Genomic DNA, 17577 nt, shown 5'->3' with positions numbered 1-17577 from the left:
TCAGATTTCAAATGCTAATTACTGAATAAGATATCAAGCTGCAATATATTTTGGTGTAAGCAAGTTATTAAGGCATCAAATTATATTTATATAATATTATATTAATATTTTTGTGTATAAAAGTAAATTTATTATAAAATTGATGATTTAAGAATAATCTTCTATTGAACAATCTTTAAAAATTCAATCAAAATTCTTTACACAAAAATATCTTTTATATCTAATTATTTACGTCTCTCTATACCATCTGCGTTTACTGACAAGAAACAATCAGATGACTACTTTGAGCGTGATTTCTAAATTGTAACGTCGTAACTTGCATACCGCTAAAGCTTTGGAAAAGCTTCTCTCTCTCTCTCTCTCTCTTTCTTTCCTTGCTCTGAAATTCTCGGCGAACGAGATCAGAATGCGCTCGACGCGGCGTGGGGATTCGCGCACCGGTATCAAAGACGCAAATCAGCTAAAGGAAGATACGCAGAGACGCCAAAGAAAACCCTGCGTCGACGGCCATGATACACCGTAGCAGCGTACTCGCAAGACGAAAAAGTGCTATGCGCCGCGGCGGTGAGTAAGGAAAATAAATCGCGGCCTGATATAGTATACTGAGCGAGAACAAAGCGCGCGCGCGTCGTGTCAGCTCGATTCCCTTTTGCCGCGTATGGTAAAACGGCGGAACACGAGGCGCGCAAAAGAGAGTGCGGAAATCCTCCGCGCTACTCCGCCTGCAGCAGATCAAAGGATACATTTGTTTGCGTGCGTCTCGTTATTACGTTATTGTCGTGATATCGGCAAGCGCGATATATCGGAATTCGGCGTAATGCAGCGCGGTTATTATTGAAATTGGAATAGCATTGGTTTATCGGACGCGATAATCTCGGTTTTATCTCGCGAGTTCCAACATCCATCGGGTGGGTGGGGGGGTTGTGCATTGTGGGAGAATTATATGACGTGGCTGAAAAATGCGCGGACAAGTGCGAATCTACGTGATTTTGTCGTTAAAATATTCCGAGGTGATGTTATAGTAATTTCGAATAATAACCGAATGTTTCATGTAAATTACATTTAAAAATCGTGAACTGCAAATTAATTTTTTCAAAACGTTTATTTTTTTTTTTTTTTTTATTTAATTTGAATAACCATTCAGCGTCGACTTTTTATCCCGCCGATTGAAATGCATTTTTCCAATATTTGTAAATAAAATCGCCTTCGAAAGTAGCGAGAAACGGTCCCCCTCTTTCCGTTCCCTGCTAAATACACCGACACGATGGCGCGAGTCGCTTTTTCCTTTGCTTTTTGCAGGCCGTGCTCATTTTTCAGTCCTCCAGTTCCCATCAAGACGCGCAAAGTTCCATCGAGACTACGAAAGCGCGAGTGGCATTCCTTCTGCATTTCTTTTCGCTTTTCCCCCTGCAACCTCTTTTCACGTTCCTTCCTTTTTTTTACGGCGTCCGCGATTCTCTTTTTCATGATTCTCGAGGCGTCGGTGAAAACAAAGCGGATTCCCTCGCGTAATAAAGAGACTTCGCCCGGTGCAAAAAAGCGGCCTGACCGTTTGTTTCTCTTTGCCCGTCGTCTTGTCTGCGATTCAGTCTCACTCTCCTTGTGTCTCTCTCTTTTAACGAGATATCTTCGGAATCGGTGAAAGTCGATAACTTTATTCAACATTTGTGATTTTTTTATATGTATAACAATATTTAAAAATCTTGCAATTATTTTCTGATTTATTATTCGATGTTTCTGTAGCTAATTTTGCTAAACTTAAAGATACTCAAGTCAAACTGTATCGAAAATTTAGAAATGGATACAAAGTCATACTTTTTTAATTGCAAAGTTTGGCGGTTATGTATTTAATAATAGCGCAGAAATTAAATCACGCCAATATTTTGAGACCAAGATCCGATTCAAACCTCTTTAATTCAGCTCGGAAATCCGCTCGCGCATCCGCTTTTAATATTTGAAATACTTCTTACTACAAGCCGGAGGCGGCCAGGTGGCCAACACGATGGGGGTGGTTTTCGCAATCTCGCTGCGGCGGTGGCTATAATTCAAATCCAAACTTGTCCAATTGCCCGCACTCGTCGCATTATACCGACTTAATCCAAACTTTCGTCGTCGCCGGGGTTAAAGCGAAATTCAGAACGGCACCGCGCGCCTTCGAAACGACGGCGATTGTTGTCTGCGTAGGCGTGCAGAATTTTCGCAAGTGTTTGTGTACTTTTGCGGCTGGAGATATGTACACGCGCGCGGATTCTTCGTCGCTTCCGAAGTAACACATTCCGAAGTAACACATCGGCTCCGGCTGGGATTCGCGCGCGAAAATAGAGAGACAAAGAGAAAATTATGTTGCGAAAATTACCAATCTTGTAAGCACGTCAGATGAGTATCACGGGCTGCGTGACGCGACGTGCAGAAACGGAAGCGCAGCGCAGCAGCCCGGAGCCAAGATGAGGAAAGCAAACGAATCGCGTGCATGCAAAAACGTGAGTAAATTGTCTGTCAGAAATGACGTCCGTCTTCAGTTTCAAGATCAATAAATGATGCGTGCAACAAAAATATGAAAATAAACATAAAGTGGTTCTTATTAATGATTCAAATAAGTTCTGCAGAGACGTGCGGTAAACAACTCTTGAGTCTGTTGATGCGAGGATGAGAGATCGAGAAAGGTGGTAGGTGTATATATTCCGGCAGTAATCCAGGGCTTAATTATGCCTGAACATGAAACGGAATACTACTTTGACATGAGCCATCTCAGTCAAGTTACTTTCGTAATAAATGCGGCACTAGCGGAGAAGGAAAACATGCTCGTGCACTGAAATAAAGATCAAGTTAAGTCATTACCTGCTTGGTAACTTAAAACTATATTCGCCAATTAAAATTTATTTAATTGCAGGCTAAAAATATTTCGTTTTAGAAATGTTTAAAAAAGGCGCAATCAAAACGACTGAAAATATCGAAACATTAAAATGATGAAAATATTGCAAAGTAAAAATTTATGTTCAATAAGGCAGTCGCTATAAGTATGTCAGCTAACAAACTTGAGAAATATTTTAAAATCATTCTGAAATAAATAAATAAATGAAATAAAATGGAGACATCTAAGTGTTTGCAAGCGTAAAAGCAGTTTACTTTGTTAGTTTTATAGTTAATTTAAAAAAATGTGGTAACTTTGTGGAAATTGATGAAAATACCGAGCACTTATTTTCGATCAACAGATTAGATTGTGACCAGGTAGGAATTGAGAACGAACTCGATTGACCCGATCGGATCGGCAGTAGTCTAACTATAACTCGTCTCGTGCGTGGTTAAGGTAGGCTCGATCTCTCACGAGCTCGCGAGAAATCTAAATTCGCTCTCGCGCATGCGAGAGAAGGAAACGAGGTCGTCCGGTGAACCGGAAGTGAAGAAAGGAACGGACGGAAGAGGGATAAGTTTCTAGTCGAGAGACACGGCGCCCGTAGCGGCACAATTACATCTCGATTAAGATTCAAGAATGGATTTCGCGAAACTTCTCGTGTTTCACCCCCTTTTTTTAAGCACACGAGAAGAAAAGATAACGAGGAGATTAAAAATCACTCGAGCGCCGGCGTCCAACTTACGTGGAAATTTCATGTTGGATTAAATGCATCTGCCGTTGCCGTCGCCGCCGCCGCCGTCGCTGCTGCTGTTCTATGATCCCGAGAACAGTCGCGCGATAAGAGAGTCCGGCGAATGAGAGTCGAGATAATCCGACGGGAATTAAAGTAACTCGACTTTTGCGCAGCGCGCGAAACGAGTGTTTCTCCGTGGAATGAAATTCCCACGGTGCACGCGGGATAAAAAAAGTTCAGTTTCACAAAGGGGGTTGCGCTCCCTCCCGGCTTCACAAAGCTGGCTAATACATTCTCCCTCCTCACCCCGACGAAGACAATTTCTTCGCTTGTTATTCCGCCTTTTCGTCCCTCTGTCGCTGTTTCCTTCCGTTTTTCAGCCTGCGCACCTTCTCGATGCATGTTTTTCTTCGCTCGCGTAAGGGCCGCTCGTAAGTGACTTTCCACGCGTTCCACGCACGCACGCAATAAGATCGTCCGCAAAGCGCGCCCGATGTACTTTTACGTGCATTATATAAACGCAAACGCTGGTCCGAGCCACGTGACGTCCTGCGGAAACTCATCGCTATCTTGACAAAATTATTTCTTTCGAAAAACGCATTCTACTGGCTTTCCATTCACGAAAATCAAGATAATGCATTATTAATCGCAAGAACGCATTTTCGGGAAGCAGTTAATTTTCGCGGAGGAAAAAATTTACAACTATAAAATAAATTTGACTCGTAAAACTAATTCAAGGAACCGTCTTTATTATTATCTTTATTTCAAGAGCAGCGAGTGAATAAAATATTTACCGCACACTCCGGCATTTATTGCAATGCGAACGCGGGGACGAGAGAGAAGCAGCCGCGGGGGAGAATTCAATTAAGGACTGCCCGATGCATTTAACGCCCCGTAAAGCCAGACGCGAGAGAGCGCAAAAACTACTATGGGGGGCTTTCTCTTGAAACCGGTGGGGATTTGCGTGGCGTGGTGTCCGTGGCGTGTCGTGTAGTACGTGTGCATTGCCACCTGCATGTGCAACGTCTGCATGGGCATCAGCGCCGACGAGATGCAACGGAATAAGCGCCACGCCGATTGATCCGTCTCGCGTTAATCCATCGACGACGACGAAATGACGTTACAAAACCCATGGAGAATTTTATATACGTTAAGCCGAAGTTCTTAAACTTTCCAATGGTTTTGTGAAAAATCGACATTAATATTAAGAAAATGAAACATCAACAAAATAAGCGTCTTTATTAACATTGTTAATAACTGAATGAAACAAAATAAACGAATGACACTTAATTCCAGTTTATAGAAGCGTTTCGTCTTGGCGAAAACAATACTTCTTACGCGCTCGCGCATTCTATCTATGCGGCTTTGCAAAAGCTGAAATCTCCCGAGGCGCAGCCACAAATGCAGAAACGTTGTGCGGAGCAATTAGTTCAGATTAAACACACGCTACGGGCCGGTTATTCCGCCGGTTACGTCGTTACTCAGCGGCGACAATGGAAAATAATTAACAATCGGCGAGTCACGCGAGCGCGCGCCGTTTTCCTATTTATCGCGCGCCGACACGTGCTGTTTCACGAGATGCGATACGGGAAACGGCGGAGTCTTATTATCCGGTGAGCAATTAATTTCGATTACGGTCACGGCGCGCGAACCGCTTGGGCTTGATGTTAAAATGATTCGCTAGCACGTTACAGGCGCCGGCACCGAGATCGCCGCGTCTTTATTAGGTCGCGACTTAATGGCGCGCGCGCGCGCGCGCGCGAATGCAACTACGGACAGCAGTAGCAGCAGCATCTTTGGCTCTGCAATTTTGAATTAATTTTATCTCCACGAATTCCTCGAGGGTGCTCGTTTCGTTGCAGTAACGGCAATATTAATCATTCGATACGGTAATTGCGCGTCCGGCAGTTACGAATGGTCAATGATGTAGTACCTAGCGAGATTGCACGTGGAGAACAATAGAGCAAAACGGAACAGAAACTAATACCAACAACTGCCAAATGATGAAAAAAAAAATATATATATATATATTGTATATATATATTTCTCGTTAAAAGTAAGCGAAACGATATCGTTTCAATTTAATCAACTCGATAAAATAATTCTCATTGTTAAAAATATTTGATGTTTAAAACGATCGCGTTTAACACTGAATGTGGGTTCAGAAAGCTCGGAGATACGATTGAATGCTGGACAATTACAGTTGCTCCAACAAAAAAACCGAAAAATGTGATTAAATGTATCTGGTCCCGAGACCACGGTGTTAATTCCCTGAAATACATCTCCCCATCGAGACGCGCCTCGAGGAGCGGCACGAGACGCTGTCTCCAATTATCCGTAATGATGTAAAATCGCGCGGCGATAATGGGTCCGAGCGACGCGCGGCAAGGTCGGGACACATGTTCCCTATTAATAGTCGTGTAGCGTTTTTATCGTTACGAGCGGCCGAGAGTGCACGAGAGGACTGCGAAGGAGCGACAAAGGAGGGTGCAAAGAAGACGGAGGACGATGGCAGCGCGACGGGAATGATGGCGCCCGTCAGAGTAAATACGCCTTTATCTTTTTTTTTTTTTTTTTTTTTTAACATTGGGTCGAGTCGCGCCGACCCCCCGACGGAGACAATACCGAAACGGCACTCTCTCGCGTCGCCGATCCGCTCGGCGCGGCGGTTTCCCGCTATTTACATCGCCGGCGACGATTATTCTTACCACCCGCTTACTTTTAACGCCGGGGCGCGCGTCACTTTTTATCGCGCTCGATTTAACCGACGATAAGATGTAACGTAAGCGTTATTTCGCGCACGTGCATCTCGCTATCGAGAGCGCGTGCCGGATTTCCGTCACTACGTTTCGCTCTCGCGCTTGTAACAGATTTGAGAAAAGCCAGTTGATTTTTCGCGAATAGAAGCTAATGAAATAACTTTTAATCGTTTACGATTGCGAAGTTATCGGCATTTTGATAAAGAAACATTCTTGTTTCTCGCATCGTTTTGGTTTTTTCGCTAAAAAAAAAATACAATGTACCGATTTGCTCATTAAATTTCCCGAAGTAATCGGTTATATTTTCCTACTGCACTCGAACAAAATGCAATTATTGAGCAGTTACGTTAAGGATCAAAACTCGTTACGGCGAGACTTACTGCCAAGTTACCTTACATGAAAAGGAGTCGTCAAAGAGAGATCCAGCCCGGTAAGAGAATCGCGCGGCGTACTTTAATTGGAATTCTTTCCCCATTCGCTCTATTCACGTTCAGTTATATACAAACGTAGATCAAACGAATGAAGGAAACTATATGTATGCCATAGCCACGGTCACGAAAATGTTGGAACATCGCAGATTCTAATCTATATGTGTGTTGTGCATTGTATGTGCGCTACATTGTACAAGTATATGGAATTCTTGGTACCTAAAAATTTCTTTCTCTCGCCTTAATCCTCCGACTATTTTTCACTTCCACATTATCTAAAAATTTCACGCGGAAACATTCGCAATGATAACCGGGGCGTTTATATTGTTTCCACGCGGGGGGTGCAATCCGTCAATAGATATAGAATGGAATAAGAATTAATTACGCTCGGCATGTTTTATCTCTCGGCATATTCTATTTGCCTACTCAAAATACGATAAAAAAAAATATAAAAAATAAAAAAAATATGTAAAAAAATAAAAATAAAAAAAAGGGACGAAATCATCGATTCGCGCTGCACATCGATGCCCGTTATTATTAGAATTATTATTATCACGGTTATCGCAATTAATTAACGTTACTATTCGTGCACGCAAATACGATCGGCAAATTACTAGAGCTCGCGAAGAATAAACCAGATTTACATTCGTGCTGTTGGAAACGGCAACAATAACCCGGAACAACAATTCAATGAAAGTTCAATAAAAGCTTTCTAGCGTGACGAGCAATAAATTATCGAAGAAATACAGGCCGTTACATATTACGCGGACTACGCGGGGATAGAGAGAAGATTAAATGTGGGGTGGAGGAAAGGGCACTTTGACAAGACGGAAAAATCCCGGCGAATACTGATTGCTTTAATTGCTCGAGTGCTCCGTTTATGTATTTTACATTAACTTCAACCCTCCCTCCAGCCGTCCCCGGTGCGCCTTTTTGTCCCCCCCCCCTCCTGTCTCCCGTTCTCCATGATACTCTATTATTCAGGACAGTTCTTGCGCTCACTTGGCGGATCAAAGAGATAACAGCAGGATATCCAATTTATCTCCTCCGCGGGGGGAAAGGAGAGCTTTGACGAGCTTCTGCGATTGTAATTGCTATTAAACGCCCTCGGTACTCAGCAGCGAATTCTTACAGGACGTGCAGGATTTCCGCCCGCGGCCATTACATTACGATTTTTCTGTAGAAAGGAGGAAAGGTACATGTACTCAGATAATTAGAAAAATTAATTTTAACACTCTGAAATATCGCGATAATGTTTTCCGAATATTATAGAATAAAGTTTTAATAGATATTTGTAAAAATTATCCATGTTAAATATCATGTAGTTTTTTCATGATATTCTCAAGTGAATATACATATAGTAATTACTTCAGCATAATTTATATTGATTTTAATTTTATTTTTGCGGATATTTAATTAAAATATCCAATTGTAATTATTCTTTTAAGCAGAGAGAAAGAGAGAGGGGGGGGGGAGAGAAAGAGAGAGAGAGAGAAGAGATTATAAAATTATAAATTTTATAATAAATTTCCAGAAATAGACCGAATAAAAAACTAAATAAAATAATAAATCGACACCTTCAAGAAGGTTCTACGTTGCGATAATTTCTCGCGTGGTTAAGCACTCGCGGTCGACTCCCTCGAACTTTCCACCATTTTTTTTCGCCGGCATTTTAATAATCGTGAAACTCAAGCAAAGTTCGCAGTTCAAGCCGCGGATATTCGCAGTAACTTCCGACCATCGATCTTCGAATTTCAGCCGCGTATTCGCTCATGAATATAGCGAATGCGGCGCACAAATATTCTCCCGTACGGGCGACGAGCGGACAAATGGCAAAAGCGATAACTTGGTGCACCGTGTACCGTGTCTCGACAGTGCGTATCGACCGTACGAAAGATCGATGTAAGCCGTCGAAAGAAGGCTGAATTACGGAGTTAGTTACAGACGTAAAGTAGCGAGTCACATCGGGGAATTAGCGAACGCGTTGTTCAACGAGCGCTGAGTAAAGGCGATTTGCAGATTAGCATGGGCCACCGACTGCGCGCATATCGAACTATCGAACGTGCTCTCAGCACGTAAAAAAAAACTGTCGTCTATGCATTGGGCGAAAGGTTCGCTTATAATCCAAACAATTTGACCATTAATAGTCGATTTGTTATATATATATAACAAAATACATAGAAAATTATTTATATTAAGCTACTTATATTAACAAAAAATTAACTAAATGTTCCAACTGATTAACATATTCGTTATTTTTTCGATTCTCAAAAAATCTTCAAGTACAGCTCGATTAAGTTCTTTTTCGCCGTCAAGAATATATTTTACCTTATAAATAATCCCCTTAATTGAAATCGGAAAGTTAAATAAAAGATCTGCAGGAACAAGAGCGACCTAATCAGCCCTTATCAGTGCTGCACTCCTGGAAATCGCGAATTGCACAGAGAAGAATTAAAGAAACAAAATCATAGACAAAACTTACCGGGATGGCAACGCAGTCTTCGAGCTCGGCGAGGGGTGACTCCGAACAGAAGGTGCCCTCGGTGAGGAAGGGCGGCCGAGGGGGCGGCGGCAACCGGAACTCAGGAGGCGGCCCGGGGCACTCCGGGCACTCCGTGCTCTCCAGCGTCTCCAGCTCCTCCATCCTCCACCTCAGCGTGCTGAAAAATCAGAAGAAACATCATCGATTAGTCCAATTGACGTGAATCCATTAATCGAGATCGCGGAAGAGGAAGATTGAAAGCGCGATATTTCGCCTCGAAACAGATTATTGGCTGATGTGGATTTAAAGCTATAGCAGCATTCAATATTCTGGAACCGTAAAGGGAAATTAATGGAGTCCATTTTTGAGCTTTGACGGATTTGAAAATAATAATTAATCTTCAGCCGTTCGCGCGAAATAAATAAAAGTGCACCCCAAAAATTCCATTAGCACGAAGCCGCGAAACGGCGGCGTTTTTTATCAAAGGCGTCTGCTCAATAAAAAAATTCCACGTCGGTCAAAGACACGACAGTCCGACGTATGATAACATAAAATGCCCGGTTCTCTACAGACACTTGCATTCGTTTTTAACCATTTCGCTTACATATAATATACAAATATAATTTTAAAATTGGATATAAAGTTTCTATTCCCATTTTAACTGCATAATTTCATTTAAAATATTTTACAATCTTATTTATAAAAAATTCTGAAAAAATTCTTAAATAATTAATTTAATAAAATATTCTAACGATATATCGCTCATTTTCAATGCAACATATTTTAGTTTATTAATGATTTTTTTCGTGTAATAATTTTAATCGAAGTTGTTTTTGCGCGGCGAAAAGTCAAACTGATTGAACTTTGCGGATTCCAAAAATGACGAGATCCGGAAAATCGAACGCTGTCCACCATATCGAAAAAATTGTGGAAGAATGAAGGGAATTGATAAGGGAAGTGCGGTGAGAGGAGACTCGCGGCGTGGTCGGTATGCTAATGTCCGGGGACTTAATTAAGGTCTCATAATGAATCAGTCACGGGGTTCGCTCGAGTCGCGCGAGTAGGTGCGCGCGATTGTGCCGGTTGATTAATTGTCTCGCGCCCTCGCAACCCCGCGCACCGCAATACCATACCACCGGTACACATCACAACGAGAGAACGGCACGGGGGTGCGATACCGCCCGGCGCATATTCGTCATCCGCGATCGTCGGCCGATCGATACTTCCGGCCTTCACCGATGATGATTCTCGTGGATGTGGAACGGGCTTAAATACGAACACAATAGAACCTCCTACATTTCACATAATCGAGTGGAACACAAATAGAACCAGAAATCGAAAATAAAAGCAGCACAAATTGAGAACAACTAAAAGGATTTCCAAAAACATTGAACAAGAGATAGAATAAGGCGAGAAATGAAAAAAATGCAAGAAAAAAATAAAACAAGAGATAAAAAAAATAGAAAAAATAATAAAAGATAAATACGAGGAAAAGAAAAGCAACAGTAAAGGGACAAAGAAGTGAGGAAAATTGAAAAAAAATGGGGGGAAATTGACAACAGCTAGAGAAATCATGTTCGAAAGAAAGCGAGAAAGATGGGGAATAAAGTGGAGGAAGAGATAAAGGGGATCAGAAGAAAGCGAGAGGGAGAAAAAGAGGACGGAAAGAAGCGACTCGATGATGAAGAGCACATCGGGGCACTATTTTACACATACCGACCTCATTCCACGGAGGTAGCGGCCGGGAATTACGAACGGAAAAGAAACGATGGAAGGAGGCGGGAGGAGAAGAAGTCGAAAGGATCGCAGAGCGAACCGGTAGTTCTCTGGGGGTGAAACGCAGACGAAGAAGGGGATAAGGGGTGTGCACGTCTGCGCTCAGTTTAATAAATGCAGTCTTCCTTCCGTTCCGTTTCTTGGCTCGACTTGGCTTCGGCGTTGCTCCACGCCGACGTAAAGGGCGACGCGGAGCTAAAACTCCTTTCCCCGCCGCCGTTGCATCCCTTCGTCACTGCATCGCGCGTTTCCCTCATTCGCATGCAGAGCGGAAAGCGGACCAGCCGTGCGAGCGAGCGAGCGAGCGGGCGCGGCGCTCATCTCGTTTCCGGCTGTGCGCGGTCCAAATCTACAGTTCGCGTGATTTTTATTTAATTCTCATCCCCCGCGTGCGCACCGGTCGACTCTCCGGGTTTGCTGCAGCAAACTGGTCGCTCGTTCTTTTTCCATAAAGAATTCTCGTATCCATCTCTCTCGACCGTGTCGCTTGCGTGCGCGCATACGAACGCGCGTGTAATTGAGTCGCAGATGCTGTATGCAGATAAAATGCTATTATTATCTTCGAAATTAAACCGGTTTCCTTACAAATTGCCAATCATATTTGCGGCACTAATTCTTTAGTGTTCTGCACAAAACACAAAAGTCAAAGTGTATTATTTTTAGAACGCTAGGCGAAGAAAAAACTGAATATTTACTACACATAAGAATATTTTCAAACCTCTTGCTATATTAACAGAAGTTCTAAAATTACCTAGTCTTTTTAATCAAGATTTGTGGAGAATATTTACATAAGAATAATATAAAATAATGAATATAAAACGATGAAATCGATTTATTTGATATAAAATTACGGCGGAAAAGATCAGTACAGTTCTATTATGAAAAATTAGTTTCTCATAATTTTTATTTAGTTAAGATGAATCCAGTAATTAGGACAAAGACGCACACTTCGAAAGTTACGCGGATATGGTTGTCGTACTTCGAAGCAAAGATGAAGTGGAAGATAATACTCGAAGCGGCATGATGAATCACAAGCAGAAACAGAGTTTTGAATTAAATTGTTCAGTTTTGTATTAATTGCTGCTAGTCTTCAATGTAGTTTCAATTTAAATAAAACAAAGCAGGAAAGAGAAGCAAGACTTGGAACAAATTAGGAATTTATAAAGTTATATCATTAATTATCATACGCGCATTCGTAGAAATATTAACTTCTTTTATACCTCAAGTTATTAATCATAATGCAACGTGTACATTTTGTACAAACTTGATTTAACAACTGCAGATGAATAAAGTGTGAATGAGAACCATAAATAATCAGCTTTAGATACGCGGTAAATAAACGTAAATGTACGTGGGCTTAAAATTTCTCCTGCATATTTGCATTTTGCCAAAATATATTGCATAATTTTACAAAAATAAATCTGTACGATTGTTAGACTATAAAATTATGTACAATAATTGTCAGAAAATTTCGAATCGAGAAAAATTTATAGTCTTCGCGCGAGTCATGAAGATAGTTCGCGCGCTCAATGTAAGCTCGGCCCAACCTTAAACTTGCAAGTCACAAAAAAAGAAAAAATGAAGACTGCGTAGGGAGAGGGGAGAGGAGCAAGAAACCGGGCAAACCAAGGGGGACACCGCAAAGTGGTCGGATACTTTTTCCGAGTGGCCGAGCGAACGAATCGACTGTTGGGGACGGGATTGGCCGCGGCTCTTTTCGGCGCGCTGGAATTGCCAAGGGATTTATCGTGCGGCGTTCTTACCAATTCTATCTCGTCACCAGAGTCCTCAAGAAGCTATCGAGTTGGAAGAAACAGCCCGGCAAGACAAGTAAGACGCGCTTGCTTGGTTATTGGTACGTGATTTTATTAAAAGCAAGCAGGTTTACTTGGGATCGTAGATTTCTTTGAATAAGAATTAATTCAACGTAAACTAGCAAAAAGCGATATAATCGCACTTATCTGCTGCGGGCATTGCATTGAGATCTAATTTATTTCACAGTAGTATCACATACCAAAAAATGAGAATTATTTAAATAGAAGAGAGTAAAAAACGAGAGAAATAATGCACTTAGAATAAACAAAATTCAAAAATTTTGGGACAAAAAAAATTCATAAAGAAATACATTCGCGAAACGAATGCGGGCTGCTAAAAGAAGAGGTGGAAGAGTATGATATTTTAAGCGATTCAAAAGTCAAAATGAACAAACGAGTAAATTCAATCTGGTAATTCTTTGCTTTCTCTCGTTCGTCTCTCTACCGAAATAAAAACACGTTGATCCTGCTTGTGCGGGATAAGGGTTAAATTCTGCCGTACCAACAATGCGAAGGGGGATTAATCCCTTTTCCGTATGCCACCGAGTGCGCGCCTGTGTTGACCGCGCTACGTTTTAATTAGGCAAATTTTCGTCCCGCGGCCATTTGTCACGATAAAGCCTCGTCGTCCGGACGCGACACCCTTTCGCCCGTCCCGAAAAATCCCCGACTGACCCGGTCACGTACGCGCGTACCGGTATTTATCATTTCCTCCGACGCGAGCTTCCCCGCTTGGCAGGCATTTTTCCCGCGCCTTGTACAAGCCTGCAAGAGGAAACGGGAATTATGATCATCGCGCGACACTGCGAGCCATTTCGGGTGCCATTGGTTTTTCCGTCGGATTTTCCCGTTCGCGTTTCGGATATAATTTAATTTAAATGTAAAATTATAATTAAAATAACGATTTGGATTGTAGATAAAAATAAAAGCTTTTAAATCGCATCGCATTTATATAATCTTTGCATTGAAAAAGAAATAAACAATTAATAAAATTAATAAAGTAAATAATTAAATAAAAGTGTGGAAAAGAATGACTTTAAAATGAAAAGCAAAGACTTGACACAAATATCACTTTAATAGTAGAATTACTAAAAAACAAGATCGCGAAAGAGTGACAAATTACTTAGAAAACGTTTTGAGCGAGTAGAATTCTCGAGTTTCCGGAGTAAGAATTAAGAAAGGCATACCGGCGCTTCCCAGAACGAACGAATACCGTAATCACTTCACCAAGCGGGGGCAAGAGGCGATGGGTAGGCCATTCCTTAAGCAGCTTTATACAAAGGTCCGAATTAGTCTGCGTTAAATGCGGGCGGTGCGAGTGGCTTTGCGAAGGATAAAATCGCCGGATTGTCGTTTTGCGCGGCGTCCGTGTCGGCGTTACGAAGTTTAAATTAAGTCATTTTAATCCCGCGGGGGGTGGTTGACGAGGAGGAAAGGCGCGCGGAGGGGGAGAGGGAAAGGCATCGTCGGAAACTTCGTCGGCGCTCTTGTTAAGTTCCGACGTTAAGTAATCAGATTAGCTCCGGAACTAACCTCGAACGCCACTGAAAACGTTGCGGGGGAGTCTCGCGTTAATCCAGTTTCGTTCCGGCGAAATTTCGGCTCCGTAATCGCTTAAAAAAAAAACGACTTTCGCGATGCGGACGCGGGAGGACCTTCGTGAAAATCCTCGATAAAATGTACATCCTTGAAGAGAAATGAGGCCAATTTATAAGATTTGCTTTCGATAATCATCGAAGTTCGCCCATGACGAGCATTTGAGACGAACGTCAAATACGAACCATGTAATTTCCTCTTTATCAAATACTTAAGAGGCTTCAGCATGTGACGTTTAACGTTATTGACGTTATTTCATCGGAGCTGCAATATATTTGACGTTTTCATCAAGATACGCTCTCTAAGAAATAGTTGTCTTTTTAATGAAGTTAAACTAAAAGTGGATTCACTTTGGAAGATTCTCTGGAAAATTGAAACGCGCGAATTCGACTTCGTAAATTCGAGCGAGGCCGTCTCACTCCCGAAGGCGGAAACTTCGGCCGTCGCGTTAATAATTATAATTGCGTTATTGCGCCGCGACGTCCGATCCGGCGCGACGTCGTCGACTGCGAATTTTCGAGCGAGCGTCGGGGGAAATAACCCCGAGTTTTCCTCCCGCAGCAATAATTCAGTCGAGGCTCGACTTTCGTGAATTGTATCTGGGGTTAATCGTGTTTTTATCATGGGAGTAAGGGGCTTCTTGAACTTTTAATTTCTCAGATTCCCGGAAATAACAGATATGAGAATGCTATAATTCACGTAAAATTCAACTATAAGTATAATAAATTGAACGAATCCTCGAGCCGACTTGGTGCAACTTTATGCAAATTATCACGTAGTATATCTTGATATTACAGCAGATTACAACCTGGATTGTATATATTAATTTGTAATTTAAAAATTATTTTTTATAGTTTTCAAATATAAAATAGTATTCAAAGTTTCAAAAGTATAAACAAAAATGTATAAGATGAAAATTAGATTAATCAGACTTATGATTCTCATATTATTTTTTACTACAAAATTACACCCAACATTTGTTATGCATCATACAATGTTTGACGAAAAAAATCGACGCACCTCACAAAATAATTCCAAGTCCGAAATTTATAAGATATTAGTTAATAAAATATTAACGTTTAGAACACAATTTTTTTAAACAAATGATTTTTGTACTGCAATTTTCTTATGAACATGGCACATGCAAAGTTTCACTGACAATGAGTGGAAAGATTTGCTTTGAAATACATCGATTTTTTGGTCAAATAGCGTATTATTCGATTCTTCGATTCGCAAAGATGTTAACTCACACAGGAAAGATGTAATGCGGGAAGAGTTCGAGTGGAGAACTCTGACTACCAGCAGCTTTGGAGTCGCGAGTGTCAATAGACGCTAGCGGGCGCCTTGGGAGGAGAGAACTGTCGTCGTTGTCGCCTGCCCGCCCGCTCGCCCGCTGCGCTAACAAGGAACTCCTTTAATTGAACGTTAACCCGCTCGGCGACGCCGAAGACACACGAAACAAACTTTTATCGGAGCACGCGGGATTCGGTATGCGGTACCCCGGTCGAGTTGACGGGGAAAGAGGGAGAGAGAGAGAAAGAGAGAGGCGTCGAAACGAAAGAGAGAACCTCTTCGAGTGGCAACCGGAGCGCACAACTCCGTTAATCTCGTTCGCCGCCTTCCGTCGAAATAACGAGTCCAAGTGAGCCGCCGCCAGTAATTGGGCAAATACAAGTCATTAGCAAACGCACGGTAAAGAAGACCAGGAAGGAAGCAGCGGGGGAAAGACGTGGATTCTTCGGACCGAAATGATGTATGAATAATTCCACATCGAAAGAAGGCTGCTCCGGTTTTCCGCTAGTTTCTCTTTGAGCACGAAACGCTTTCAGTGCAAAGTGGAAAACTGTTTTTTTTTTTATTTGTTTCCCACACACGTTTTTTTCCCCACAAACGTTTTTATGCATCAATAATAATTTTTATACATTTAAAAAATAATCGAGATAGTATCAGAAATACAGTATAGATAACTACAACTTTGAAAGAATATTTAATAATGAGTGCACGAGTTGCAAGAGCATAAACCCGAAAAAAAAGTACATTCTTTCGCGTTTCTTGTTACACGTCCAATTAAAAAGCGCACGGATGTGGCCTTAATTTTCTGCGTGACATGATCGCACGTTACCGTTTCCGGTAGCGCAGTAGCGCGAAACAGGCCAAGCGGCTAGTTGTCGCATTATTTCAGCATTAGCTTCGCTCACTCGGCTCGTATCTCCTGGTTAAGTGATACGAGCTCTACTAATACAGGACCGAGGAGGACCGGAAGAGGGGGTTGGAGGAGAGAAGGGTGATGGGCTAGTACACCGTTGCGCGTGTATAGCTAATGCACCACGGTGCAGGTTATTACTGCAGTTTGCAAACAGCCGGCAGAACGGTAATGCAATCAGCAGTGATACAATCACGCGTGTACCATTCTGGCAACTTCGGGGTGAGCGCGCCGGGGGGATGAAGCGGAGGCGGGAATTGAAATGACGTTTCACAAAGACCCGATGAGTGCTCTATGACGTTGCGCATCGTCCTCTCGTAAAATCTACAACAAGTAAGAGACTGCTCCGAATAAACGTTGAAGCGCGGAACTTTGTATTTTAGCAGCGCAAAGGTTGGATAAAGTGTAAAATTTACAGTCCGAGCTCTGTCGCGTTTCGAAATTTATTTTAAAACAATAACTGTATCTCTTTCTCTCTCTCTCTCTCTTTCTCTCTCTCGAAAATGTTCTCTTAACGATAAGTTTTGTTTAGTGGATATTCTTAAAATTAATAAATGACTATTTACAATTAATTATGTAAAGCAAACAGAAAAATAAAGCTATTTGTTATTACGTCAATTGAGTTGTATTATTCATATAAACATTATAAAATCATAAATTTGATGGCGGAAGTTAATTCACGGTTTGATAATGCAGAGCTTTGAATTACAAATTATTAGAATTATCATTACACTTGTGTCTCTTTCGAATTATTTCGCAAAATTTTCCGCCGACTGATACGCGTAACTCGCGATAATTAACAATTAATTATTTAAACAATTAATAAATTACTCATACATGCGTGCATGCACAGAATGCACTTTGTTAAATATCGTTACGCATGTATCCCGAATGTTCGCATCAGGTATTAAAAATGTCAAAATTTAATAGAA

The 17577-nt window shown here is 41.7% G+C and overlaps 1 protein-coding gene across 13 annotated transcripts in view; it reads right to left on the bottom strand.

Moving 5' to 3' along the window:
* The window catches only part of pxb, a 525449-nt gene that overhangs the window by 73874 nt on the left and 433998 nt on the right, over positions 1-17577 (bottom strand). For all 13 annotated transcript variants that reach the window (XM_067347452.1, XM_067347451.1, XM_067347455.1 and 10 more), the window contains one exon: positions 9257-9434. In XM_067347452.1, coding sequence (XP_067203553.1) covers positions 9257-9418 — 162 coding nt within the window. In that variant the 5' untranslated portion in view covers positions 9419-9434. The remainder of the gene's footprint in view (positions 1-9256; positions 9435-17577) is intronic.

The sequence above is a fragment of the Linepithema humile genome, chromosome 1 (assembly GCF_040581485.1).
Source record: "Linepithema humile isolate Giens D197 chromosome 1, Lhum_UNIL_v1.0, whole genome shotgun sequence".
NCBI lineage: Eukaryota > Metazoa > Arthropoda > Insecta > Hymenoptera > Formicidae > Linepithema > Linepithema humile.
The sequence above is the reverse complement of the archived record's forward strand: the minus strand, read 5'-3'. Positions and strand labels throughout refer to the sequence as shown.